Genomic DNA, 14,213 nt, shown 5'->3' with positions numbered 1-14,213 from the left:
CGTATCATGCTCTCTGTGTTTTAATATCTGGTCAGTAATTTATTTGAGTCGTTATTTATAATATTTTTTTTTCTAATTGTGGCATTTATTTCATAAATATACAGACTTGATTTCCCATTAACTATTTTTTTAAGATTTTTTGGGGGTTCTTTTATCTTGGATTTTTATCTTTTTTGAATTTAAATGAAGTGAGTTTAATCTACCAGGGTGGGGATAACAACTGTGCCTTATCTTCAATGTTTGAATAAACATCAGTTAATTTGTGAATAAATGCTTAATAATTTAAACAACTATATCATTTTATAACATTCTTTCATATAGATGGAATGTCACTCCTTGGGAAGCAGCAAAAACTTCTGCACTGGAGGTTGTTTATAATGAATTTTTAAACCACTGCTCAGTAAGTACCACAACAGAATAACTAAGAACTAATTAAATTGTGAATATCCCCAATTTTAATAACAATTTGCTATACATTTTAATTGGAAAACATTGCCCATGAAAACTCTATATCACAAATGTAACAATGATTTACATGATTGATTATCTTTGATATCAATAAATAAAAAAGTAGGTAACTATCAAAGACACAAAAGATACCAGAGGGACAGTCAAACTCATAGATTAAAAGTTAACTGACAACGCCATGACTAAAATTAAAAAGACAACCTGACAAATAAAAGTACAAAAGACACACTATAGAAAACTAAAGAATAAGCAACACGAACCCCATAAAAATGGGGTGATCTCAGTTGCTCCGGAAGGGTAAGCTGATCCTGCTCCACATGTGGCCCTCCTCGTGTTGCTTATGTTATTACAAATTCGGTATATAATCTAATTAGGTATGTCACATTCGTGAAAATTGAAGGGTATTGTAGTTACAACACAAGAAACATATCTGATATGAGCTGTGAGATGGTTATTTCATAACGGTCAACCAACTCATGATTGCGTCCGTAACATTTATAAAAATATCAAATGAGCTTATTCCTTAGTCCATGCCTGATTATCTAAAGATTAGCTCTGGACGGCAAGTGAGCTAATGTCTTAATGACCGACAAACTTGAATGTTTTCAGTATTTCACTCATGCCAAAATGAGAACTCTGCATGTTATAGTTTTTAGCATTGGGTATTATTTTCATGAAATTTTGGCACTGTTCTAGAGTTATGCTCCTTTTTAAATTGTTATATTGCAACACTTGATCAGGGAGCATTTATCTTCTCAGACATATTATTTGTGTATATATTTTATTATATGATAGGAGTTAAAGGACACAGAGAATGATGATTATAGAACATGTAGATTGATATATGCTGCAGCAAATGGTGATGTTCCCACTTTACAAAGGTATATATGTAAACATCCAGTATGTATTTTTTGTATGCTCTCATCCAAAAAAACTTACTTTTAAAGGAGTGGTTGGAATAAGCCACTGTTATGTTGCTGATTAAATCATAAAAATTTGAAATTAATTAGATGTTGATTTTTTTCAATGCTGCCATTAAAACCTCATGACTGCTTCTGATCTTGGTCAAATCTATTTATCTCTCAATGCAAATGTGTAATAATAGAGCAAAACATATTTTTGTGGAAAAAATATAGGATAGGATACATTTTTTTGTTTTTCAAAGTACATTGTACAATGTGTTGAAATCTTTTGGAAACTGAATGTCTGCGTTACTGACACTCATACCATGATATATTGGCTATGAAATCTTTCAACCGGTGTAGATTAAGCTTATCATTCCAGAAACATATAGAATGTGCACTGATAGACGGTTTCAAAGATTAATATATACATATATATAGAACAATATTAAATCTAATTTTTACAAGAGAAATATTTTACTGTCTTTCTGTGCAAATTTTTAATTTAATGCTATTCGACAGCTTACATGAAAAGAAAGTGGACATGAATTTGAGAGACTACGATGGACGTACTGCCTTGCACCTTGCAGCTGCAAATGGACATGTGGAAGCTGTTGAATTTCTTGTCAAAGAGGCAAAGGTTACCGTATCAATACCAGACAGGTACATAAAACTAAAGATTTTACATTAATATTGTAAAATTATACAAACTGTCTACCAAATTTAATTCATAAAATAAATTGTAATCTATGCCATCTCATAATGAGTAAATTAACCTCACAGTGTTAAACTTTTCTTCTTTTGGCATATCAAATATTATGTTTATGAAATTGTATGATTTTGTAAAATGTGAAGACAGTTCCAAAACAAGAGATGGATGAACTCATATCAGATTCTCCAAAGAAACGATAACCTCGATACAGCTAAAGGTACAAACAATGAATTTTCTGTGAGAGGGAAGAAGGATATTTTAGGGAACTTTCATTTTCACTTATTTCTAGACAAGCTTATTTATTTTATTTAAATTTTGTACACATTTATATCCTGCACTTTGTAGGACAGAATGTTCATTTTCATTTTAATAGGTCTTCAATATTAATTCTATGCACAACACAGTGTAAAAAGATTTCAATAAAAACCCCAAAAAATATTTTATCATGATGAAGAAGGACATGGGTTGACACGGGTTATGTTCTCCTCATATATGTTATGATGGTATGATACTAAACCCCCAACGGGAAGGATTGTGTCTGATATTCATATGATGAAATCATAATCTTTTAATCAGTTTATTTGAAGTCTGGAGCTGGCATGTCAGTTTACTGCTAGTAGTCTGTTGTTATTTATGTATTATTTTCATTTTGTTTATTTTCTTTGGTTACATCTTCTGACATCAGACTCGAACTTCTCTTGAACTGAATTTTAATGTGCGTATTGTTATGCGTTTACTTTTCTACTTTGGCTAGAGGTATAGGGGAGGGTTGAGCTCATAAACATGTTTAACCCCGCCGCATTTTTGCGCCTGTCCCAAGTCAGGAGCCTCTGGCCTTTGTTAGTCTTGTATCATTTTAATTTAAGTTTCTTGTGTACAATTTGGGAATTAGTATGGAGTTCATACGCACTGAACTAGTATATATTTGTTTAGGGGCCAGCTGAAGGACGGCTCCAGGGGCGGGATTCTCGCTACGTTGAAGACCTGTTCTTGACTTTCTGCTGTTGTTTTTTCTGTGGTCGGGTTGCTGTCTCTTTGACACATTTCGCATTTTTATTTTCACTCTTATGATCATGTACAAAAGAAAGATTAGAGAAATTGAAAATCAAATATTACAAAAACCAACAAAACTTCAATCATTAAATCATCTTAAAACCAGTTAAAACAACTGAACGAACTTAAGTATAAAATGGAAGGATTCATATTTTCTGCTTCAAAATTATGGATAGAAAAAATTAAAATGAGTGGCGAAAGATATACCAGAGGGACAGTCAAACTCATAAATCAAAAATAAATTGACAACGCACTGGATAAAAATGAAAAAGACAAACAGAAAAAAAGTAGTACACACGACAAAACATACAAAACTAAAGACTTAACAACACAAACCCCACCAAAAGATGGTATTAAAGGTTTTCTGTTACCTCCCTGCAATATTTTCAATGTCCTACTAGGGGCCTGGACGAGACCAAGTGGTATTAGTAATTAATCCACTGTTATTTTGAAACCAGCATATGACAAATGTGAAGTACTTCAGTCTTGATTGACTTAGGCAGCAAGTTTCCTGTGGAAGGTTGTGGTTATCTTTTGGCATTCCTGCTTCTCCCACCAATTACAGGTGGTTGAAATGAAAACGCAAATCTTTGAAAACACCAATAAACCAATCGATTATCAAATGTTCTTCTATATCCTTCTTCAAAAAAAATCTTAGAGTTATCTTAGACTTCTTCTTTCTGCAAAATGTCTATCTATGGTTATTTTTAAAGCCTCAAAATAAATATCAGTTTAACATGGTGATAGTTGTAAAATCATACAAACTAATTACATGGTTTTAGGGTAGCAATCGATTAATTATTAAGTCTTTATGTTTTACTGTACATATGTATGTGTTTAATACTACAGAGAATCCAGAATACCAATGAATGATAACAATGAAGATATTCAAAAGCTTTTGACAAAATATAAGAATAATGCAGGACAAAAGGCTAAGGTATGTAGTGTATAGAGTTTGTCTCTATAAATATTTAAAGTTTATCTAATTGTAAACCTATTTGAAACTATTGAGCCAATTATAAAGTGATGTTTAACTTAGTAAAATTCTATGAATAAAGTTTCCAACAAGTACTTCTATCATTTAAAATGTTCCTTCTTGGAGATAACAAATAATTTTTTTAAAAGAGGATGTGGTAACGCCACTCATTTTAATCAAAATCTTATCTAAATCTATCAAATACATGTAACATTACTTCAAACCTGGATAGAATTTATGGAGTTTTGAAAAAAATAAGATCTAGAAATCAGAGATAAAATCAGAAAAAAATTTATCAGGAAAATATTCTGATTTTATGTATTGGAGTTTTGGGACTTTAATGTGGTTGTACAAGTTTTCTCATAATAACTGATAAACACTTTCAGCAATTTCCATGACACTATGGTAACTTGTTAAATATTAATTGAAATAAGCTCCCTTTTTTTTTTTTTTTTATAAATTTCTATGAAATTGCATGACAAATTTTGTGTGAATCTATACCACTGTATTTGCATGTGTATTTTTGGGGTAGGTTGGGTTATTTATTAGTCTATTTGAGCATTTGAACAGCGCTCAAATGGTGTTTTAAAGTGAAAACAGACAAAACATATCTGTTTGTCAACAGTTTGTAATTTTTTTTAAAATGAACTATTTTACCTAATGTGTTTAAATTCATCATTTTATGTAAAGCTTTCAGTAAAAGATGAAACCTTGACTATTCTAATGATGGCTGCTTCAAAGGGATATTTACATACACTTAAGGATTTCAAGTAAGTCTATACATGTTATATCATAGCTATAGTCTTTATTGATTTATCAAAATAAAAAACACTGTATTTTTGTAAGAGTGAAATAGTTTATTCATGAAGAATATGAACAACGTATTTCATTATAATTAATTTCAATTGGTCAGGTACACATATTTCAAAATGGACAGCAGTGATTATCTTAAAGAAACTCCACTTCATGTTGCTGCTGCTAAAGGGAGGTTAGATGATGTAGAATATCTCTTAAATGAAAGACAGGTCTCACCATTTGCTCGAAACAGGTAAATATTCACTTTTACACTTTTTAAGCAGGCCCAAATATGTGTACATCATTTAATTTCAACAAAAGTTAAATATATCGGATTCTTTGAAATGCAGAATCCAAAGGGTCTGAAATTAATTTCTGTTTGTTTCCTCAAAAAATTTATTCTTCTGGTTCTTAAATACACTTAATCTCAACATGTATTTATATTTTGGATATTGGACCATAGTAGGCAAATGTCCAATTCCAAATTTTTAAGTTCTTCGATCATATTATTGTGTGTCATAAATCTATGCGTCAAATAGTATTACAATCCAAATTCAGAGCTGTATTTTACTTGAATATTGTGTCCATATTGCTCCACTGTTGAGGGCTCGACCTCTGGGGTCATTATGGTCATATCAAGCTGTGCCCTGCAGAGGATTTTACTCCCTATTCTCTATAAAAGATATATAATGGATTGGCCTCTACTCCTCTGCCCCTGTCCAACTTTCCCTCTCATTTTCTACCCTTCATTCAAGTGGAATTTTTTTTCAGATCCTATCTATTGTATAAATTGTTATTGTTATGCCCTGGCTGTAGCTGAGGGCGCATTAAGTCTTACCTTTATCCGTTTATACTTAATAAAATTGAGAATGGAAATGGGGAATGTATCAAAGAGACAACAACCCGACCATAGAAAAAACAACAGTAGAAGGTCACCAACAGGTCTTCAATGAAACGAAATATTCCCCCACCCGGAGGCGTCCTTCAGTTAGCCCCTAAACAAATACATACTAGTTCAGTGATAATGAACGCCATACTAATTTCCAAATTGTACACAAGAAACTTAAATTAAAATAATACAAGACTAACAAAGACCAGAGGCTCCTGACTTGGGACAGGCGCAAAAATGCGGCGGGGTTAAACATGTTTATGAGATCTCAACCCTCCCCCTATACCTTTAGCTAATGTAGAAAAGTAAACGCATAACAATACGTACATTTAAAATTAAATTCAAGATAAGTCCGAGTCTGATGTCAGAAGATGTAACCAAAGAAAATAAACAAAATGACAATTACACATAAATAACAACAGACTACTAGCAGTTAACTGACATGCCAGCTCCAGACTTCAATTAAACTAATTAAAAGATTATGATTTCATCATATGAATATCAGGCACAATCCTTCCTGTTAGGGGTTTAGTATCATACCATCATAACATATATGAGGAGAACATAACCCGTGTCATGCCAACAACTGGTTTATGAATAAATGTGTTTAGTTCCGATACAAAGACCCTATAAGTGATTCAATATTAACGCCAAAATATGCAATCTTCAATGACCTGACAACAGTATCGTAACTATATCCCTTCTTAATAAATCTATTTAAAGGTTTTGTTAGTTTCTGCGGTGAATACTGACATTTTTGTGCTTTATAAAGAATATTTCCATAAAAAAATTGGATGTGAAATACCTAAACGTATAAGAAGTCTGCATGTTGAGCTATATTTACGAATGATGTCCTTATACCGATGATAACATTTAATAAATATTTTGACTAGTTTGTGATATCGAAAACCCTGGTGTAATAAATTTTAGTAATACATAAATTTCTCTCGTTAAAATCTAAATCATTGTTACATACACGAGCGAATCGTACAAGTTGAGATATATAAACGCAGTAAGATGGTGACAAGGGAAGTCACCATCTAGAAATGGGTAATTAACGATAGGAAATGAAAAATCATCTCTTTTATCATAAATTTTAGTATGAAGCTTTCCGTTAGGGATATATATATCAAGATCGAGGAAAGGGCAGTGGTCATTGTTAGTATTAGCTTTATTTAAAGTAAGTTCAACAGGATAAATTTTCAGTAAACATGCTGAAGTCGTCATTATTGAGAGCCAAAATGACATCCAAATATCTAAAAGTATTATTAAATTTGTTTATCAGATGTTGTTTCGATGGGTCTTGTCTGATTTTTGTCATAAATTGTAACTCATAGCAATACAAAAACAGGTCCGCAATAAGTGATGCACAGTTAGTCCCCATTGGAATTCCGATAACCTGACGAAATATGGAATTTCAAAAGCGAACAAAAATGTTATCTAGTAAAAATTCAAGGGCATATATAGTATCAAAGCATGTCCAATTGACATAGTTTTTTTTGTTTATTGCTCCTAAAAAAGGACCTAAAAGAGTTTGAACTTATATATACACATTCTGACTTTTTAAATGCCCAGTTAATTAGGTGTGTGATTTTTTTCTTAATGAGAATGTGAGGCAATGTGGTATACAGGGTAGAAAAATCAAAACTTTGAACAGATTCAAAATGTGATATCCAGTTGCATTATTGGTCTTTGTTAGAACTTCACAATATTTTCTGATTTTACAGTAGCTACATGTTTTATGTACACATATGTTATATATTTTACAGCTTTCGGAAAATGCCAGTTGACTTAGTGAATGAAAAAGTAAAATTTTGGGAGCAGAAAGGTAAACAACGTCGCAAAGAAGATTTTGAAAAAGTAAAAGATGTACTACAAAAGGCTATGGATGCAGCCGCGGATGAAAGTATAGAAAAAGTAAGAACTTACATAGCTATAAATAGTATTTACCCTGTTACCTTTTCCTATTATGGTGACAAGAACAAAACATACATCTTCATTACAAGTAAACGTTCTTTGGCAATCATTTGATCCTTTATTGGTAAACAAAGTTGTATTGATGAAATTATTTACGGTAATCTTCATTGGAACCATTTAAGGGCATACGATACAGTTTTGATCCTGTATTTACAAGTTCATAAAAAATTGCATATAGGCTATTTTTTACCTGATTAAATCAAATATGTAATAAAAAATATACCTTCATGTGCTACTTTTTGAGTAAAATGAGGTCGAAATTTTGTATATTTGCTCAAAATTCAGATTTGTAGCCGTAATTTCTTTTTCGAAAGAAATACATAACTTTTTTGTTATAAAAGATAAACACAAATTGATTTTTGTAACATAATCGTTAATTTCTGTATTTTATAAGTGTTCTAAAATAATATGCATTTTTTAATTCAGAAATACTCATATTTATCAAAATGTTCATGAATTGAGAAAAAAACGTCATTTTTTGCTGCATGTGTATCAAAATTTTCAAAAATCTTCTATTTACAGTTTTATAAAATTTGGGTCACATAATCTCCTTGCAAAATGAAACAAATTGCCGTTTTGAAAAATAGGGGTCCATGAACTCGTTTTCAAATTAAATCAGTTTGAATGATAAAAAATCAGTCTAAAAATGCATCTTTTCCCGATATGTCACAGTTTGACGTCGCTAAAATAACATTTTACGTTAGCAACGTCATTACCTCCCCTGTAACTGTATCGTATGCCCTTAAAGAATATTGAGATTTGAGAAAGTAGTGTCTTATTGGTTTTATATTGTTTATATTGTGTAAGACACATTCAGTCACAATTGAAAAGATTAACTCAAATCAAAAATTATCTTATTTAAACAGCAGGAAGACAAAACCTTCAGCAAACATTTAGATGAAGAAAGGATATTTCTATTTCTTATTAGAGCCTGTAAAGGTGACTTAAAGACTATTCGCAGGTATAATTAAAATTAATTTTGAAAATGTGAAGTCAATGAGTATTTTTAGTTTAACTAAGTTTTGCTATCATTTTTTCCTGATGAAGGTAATACCAGATATTTGTAGTTGACCTGCATCCTTGCAAGTTTTCAAGGGTATCTTTGGTTAAGTGGATTTTTTTTACCCCTGGAAATTCAGTAAATCTGCAATATCAAAGAAAACTTACCTGATAAATATATGTTTACTTTAAATGTCATATGCCATATTAGAAATGACATTATATAAATTAAAGAATTGTTCATGTCTGTTTAGTATAGCTTTTATTTTATCAATACAAAAGTTATATATATCATGCATATATGTGTGAATAGTTTTATCCCTTGCTAAATATGTCTGTTGGGGATAAATATTGTAATTGCTGATATTTTCATTAAATCAAATTACTTGCTAGCTGTTATAACATTTTTCTTGATATAGAAAGTTGGTACCATATTCGGCCATGTATAGTACTCTGTTACGTATAATACGCACCTTTTTCCATCCCCTTCACATCTTAAAAAATATATGAGAAAAAAATCGAATACCATCTATAGTTTTGTATTATCCACAACCCGTGTACCAAGTGCATATTTTGGTTAAAAAAAGGCGTATATTATTCACGACCAAATACTGTATGTGATATTAGCTACAAGATTTAAAAAAAAATAGAATATGATTTTTTGTTAAACAGTTAAGGGGCACTAGCTACTAGATATATAAAAAAAATATATAATATGTTGTTTTTTTGTTTAATCATTAATAAAAGTAAAATGGTGAAATGATAGACTTTTCCAACAAATTGTCGGCATTCCTATGGAAACAAACTGTGAGCCTCTTCTTGTCGACCTCTTTTTACTTTCATATGAATCGGAGTTCCTTCAGACACTTGTCAAAAACAAGAGGATCAAAGAAGCCAGATTATTTAATTTCACTTTCAGATATATTGATGATGTTCTTTCCATAAACAATCCGAACTTTTCTGATTGGGTTTCATTAATATATCTCCCAGAACTAGAAATTAAAGAAAAAACAGACACGGCTTCCTCCCGCCTCATTTTTAGACTTATATCTCGACTTTGACTTACACAGTCATCTCAGTACCAGAATCTATGACAAACAAGATTATTTTAATTTAAAATTATAAATTTCCCCCACCTTAATAGCAGTATACCAACTTTACCTGCATATGGGATATATATCTCCCAACTCAGACTTTGTAAAACGTCATCAGCGTCTGAGTAGAAAGTTGATGAACCAGGGGTATTTCAAAGAACGTCTAGTCCTTTTTCTAAAAAAATTCATCGGACGGTACGAAGACTTTTTGACAAATATTCCGTATCAACTTCACAAATTATACATGTTAATCTTGGGGTAAAGATTCTGCGTACTGGTGTTGTTCATCATCTTATCAACGTATTATATTGTCTGTGCTCTATTATTAATATTACTTTTACTGTTGGATTGTTTTATGTGATATCCATTTAACGTAACTTGGTACTTTAACATCCCGTCAATGTGTTTGTATTATCCTTCATGTTTTGCAGGTGTGTTTTGTATATGCGACTTTTAGTGTTTCTTTGGTTCTTATAAATGTCATTTTTATATATTTCTATTATGAATTAGAAAATACGATGAACCACAAATTAAAATACAAATAAAATAAAAGTTCTGACGTCAGACACGCGAAGCAATGAATGTGTTGTTAGATAGATGTTTTTGTGTTTGTTTAATTGTTCATTTTAAAATTATTACACGATGATGACTGATATATAGATATAGGAAGATGTGGTGTGAGTGCCAATAAGACAACTCTCCATCCAAATAACAATTTAAAAAGTAAACCATTATAGGTTAAAGTACGGCCTTCAACACGGAACCTTGGGTCACACCGAACAACAAGCTATAAAGGGCCCCAAAATTACTAGTGTAAAACAATTCAAACGGGAAAACCAACGGTCTAAATAAAATTAACGGTACTAATTTTCTTGCACCAGATGCGCATTTTGACAATACATGTCTCTTCAGTGATGCTCGTGGCCAAAATATTTGAAATCCCAAGCTTATATAAAAGATGAAGAGCTATAACCCAAAAGGTCCAAAAAGTATAGCCAAATCCGTGAAAGAAATCTATACAAACAAAATACCCATAGTTTGACTATTTCATTTACTATGTCTGTCTAGTTCACGCATCATTGTAAATATACCGGATTTGCCGAGACTGTCAGCAAAGTGAGAGGGTTATCACTACAACACCAGGTTTAATCCACCATTTTCTATATTTGAAAATGCCTGTACCAATTCAGGAATATGACAGTACTTGTCCATTCGTTTTTTATGTGTTTTGTCATTTGATTTTGCCATGTGATTATGGACTTTCCGATTGGATTTTCCTCTGAGTTCAGTATTTTTGTGATTTTACCTTTAAGATGCTAGTATGTTTAAATGTTGTCAAAATAAGCTAAGAAACATTAATGATGAATTATGAACTTGCAAGTGAATAATTAAACCTCATTGAATCCGTATTCATGTGAACTTCAATAAAGCCCCAAAGCTAGAGATGGATATTCATGCATCGTGCGTGTTATGTTATTTAAAGGAAAAGAATGTCTATATTGGAATTATTTAATTGACTGATTTGATCCACACAACATCAGTCTAAGACATGTAAAAACAATGATTAACATATATATTTAATCTATAATATGAAATTAAACAGACCTAGAAAAAACGAACTGCATGAGTTCAGCTATCTATTTACATCTAAATTTATGTTTATATCACCATCAGAAGTATTCAGAGGTCAACTCAATAATTAATTAGATAAGGTCTAGACTGAAATACACACCAGTCACAGCTACATATTCTCGAGCCCATGCTCAGTTAATTGTTTTTTTAGACTTTAGAACAAAAAATTAAATCACAAAAATACTGAACTTAGAGGAAAATCAATTCGGAAAGTCCATAATCACATGACAAAATCAAATAACAAAAAGCATCAAAAACGAATGGACAAGAACTGTCATATTCCTGACTGGTACAGACATTTTCAAATGAAGAAAATGGTGAATTAATTTCGATACATGTTTTACATTGTTATAATTCAAATATGAGAATTTGAGTCAAAAAGGTGAACATTAATTTGCCAGCTAGTGTTCCTTTGATGAAAATGAAATAGTGGAATAATAATTTAATTTTAGCAGCCAGTTTAGTTCAACTTTGTCAAAATAAAGAAACATCCCCGAATAACTTTGTATAAGTTCTATACTATAATAGATGGTTGTACAACCATTCAACATTGCAGGACAGATATAAATTTCTGGATAAAAATATGCCTGTTTTTACTCTTATTGAAACTGGCCCTGATTGTCAATAGGTATCTTCAAAATCCATCTCATTCTATTGAAGTGTTTTGAATAGTATAAATCTTTTGTTTTTATACTAATTCGAATTCTGTCCCAGTGATTTTCTTTTCTTTCTCTCATTAACAGGTATTTAAAGACAGACAATACACTCTGTAATAAGATTGACTATGATGAAAGATCAGCTTTACATATGGCAGTAGCAGAGGGGCATATTCACTTAGTTAAATATCTATTGGAGCATGGAGCTGATAAGCTTATGAAAGATAGGTATATTTAAAGAATGAAAATATTAAATTTGACCATTTTTTGTGCTTACACCATAGCTCAAGTTGACCAATCACGGAAAAACATTTAATGTCCACTCAAAGTTAACAGAAGTTTCAGTATTGAAACCAATAACTTTTCTAACCTTGCCAATGTATTGTTTAATCTAGTCTTGCGATTAAAAGAAAGAAGTGGCTTGTCAACCCAAAAGGATAAGCATAGGTGACATCTAACTATAATGACTGTCATGTTCTTTTTTAAAAAAGCATTCTCAATTTTTCAGGTATTTTTTATTAAGGCAGGCAAGGTATTCAATGTTGCTTGAAAAATGGCTGTTTGGCAGCAATGGAGGCTTACATAATGTATAATTTGTCTATTCGACAATATTCACTAAAATAATCCTGTGTTTTAAAAATGGTTATTGTAAATGGTATCAAACTGTGAAATTAAAATGTATTTTGACAAAGAAAATATTTTCTATGAGTATATAAGTGCAATGACAATTTTTGTGTCCCACGACAAGTTAAGTTGGTGAGACTAGAGTAAGCTGCATCCATCGGCAATGATGTTAACAGTTTGATAAAGTATCTGATTAGGTCAGTATCATGCGGATCAATAATGATAAGTCAATGATATTTGGTATGGAGTTGTTTTCATGAATACTTTTTTTTCCATTCGTCATGGTCGTTTGAATTTGAATCTTTAGCTTAGTTTAAATGTTAAAGTTTCTGATTAGGTCAGTTTATGAGCAACAACCACTGGTAAGTCAATAGTTTTATGAATGCAGTTGTGTTAGTTCATGTAGAGATGAGATCAATATAAGAAGAAGGAAATGATCCTGTATCATCTGTTATGGTTCAGCGATTAGAATATTTGCATAGTTTACATGTTAAGGGCATACAATACAGTTTTGATCACACAGTAAATTTTTGATACTAGTTTGCGGTAAGCTATTTTTCACACAGTCAATTCATATATGTAATAAAAAATATACCTTTATGCGATACTTTTAGAAATAAATGGGGTCGAAATTTTTAGACATTAACTGAAATGCTGTTAGGCTAAGAACATGTTTATGTGACATTTATAAAAGGTATTTGGATGTCTCCTATTCCTCTGTTTAAACCATTGAGTAAAAGGAACAAAAAACAAAAGAATATCTAACAAAGTTAAGTAAAAGATCTATTTTAATCAGATTATAAATGATGTCATTATACTCTATAAAGTTTCTTGTTTCTACTTAATTTAATGTGATTTATTTATTTTTATATCTAGATGGGGACGTACACCTTCTGATGAAGCAAAGGAAAGTGGAGATAAAAATATGATAACACTGTTTGAAAATGCTTCTTAGTTATATTAATCTTAATATCTGTATACTGTTTGGTGATGATTCAAAATTTCAAATTTGAGTTATTGAGTATTTTGTAAAAAAGGGGGAGGGTTTTTTTACATGTCGCGCCATATCTCAAAAACGATTTTTGATTATTGCTTAAAATTTTACACATGTCTTTGTTATATTAATCTAAAGATCTGTATACTTTTTGGTGATGATTCAAAATTTCATTTTTGAGTTATTGAGTATTTTGTAAAAAAAAAGGGGGAGGTTTTTTTTTTTACATGTTGTGCCGTATCTCAAAAACAATTTATGATTATTTTTACATGTTGTGCCGTCTCTCAAAAACAATTGATGATTATTACTTAAAACTTTACACACTTCTTTGTTATATTAATCTAAAGATCTGTATACTTTTTGGTGATGATTCAAACCTTTTTTTGGAGTTATTGAGTATTTTGTTAAACAGGGGAGGTTTTTTTTTTTACATGTCGCGCCG

The 14,213-nt window shown here is 31.0% G+C and overlaps 1 protein-coding gene across 1 annotated transcript; it reads left to right on the top strand.

Moving 5' to 3' along the window:
• The first annotated feature begins 998 nt into the window (after positions 1-998).
• Positions 999-13,810, top strand: LOC134711057 (uncharacterized). Its single transcript, XM_063571485.1, has 10 exons — positions 999-1,034; positions 1,264-1,349; positions 1,893-2,033; positions 3,985-4,072; positions 4,802-4,881; positions 5,025-5,159; positions 7,565-7,712; positions 8,639-8,733; positions 12,241-12,381; positions 13,654-13,810. Exons 1-10 carry the CDS (start codon positions 999-1,001, stop codon positions 13,730-13,732), a joined length of 1,029 nt encoding a protein of 342 aa, XP_063427555.1. The 3' UTR covers positions 13,733-13,810.
• Positions 13,811-14,213: the final 403 nt, after the last annotated feature.

Source organism: Mytilus trossulus, chromosome 3 (assembly GCF_036588685.1).
Source record: "Mytilus trossulus isolate FHL-02 chromosome 3, PNRI_Mtr1.1.1.hap1, whole genome shotgun sequence".
NCBI classification, from domain to species: domain Eukaryota; kingdom Metazoa; phylum Mollusca; class Bivalvia; order Mytilida; family Mytilidae; genus Mytilus; species Mytilus trossulus.
The sequence above is the reverse complement of the archived record's forward strand: the minus strand, read 5'-3'. Positions and strand labels throughout refer to the sequence as shown.

Bases quoted from the DNA above. Each gene is read 5' to 3' on its own strand.
- LOC134711057 (XM_063571485.1), top strand. From the start codon at position 999: ATGCCTGATTATCTAAAGATTAGCTCTGGACGGCAA. The intron at 1,350-1,892 runs GTATATATGTAA...GCTATTCGACAG, and splicing joins GATGTTCCCACTTTACAAAG to CTTACATGAAAAGAAAGTGG. The intron at 4,882-5,024 runs GTAAGTCTATAC...TCAATTGGTCAG, and splicing joins CATACACTTAAGGATTTCAA to GTACACATATTTCAAAATGG.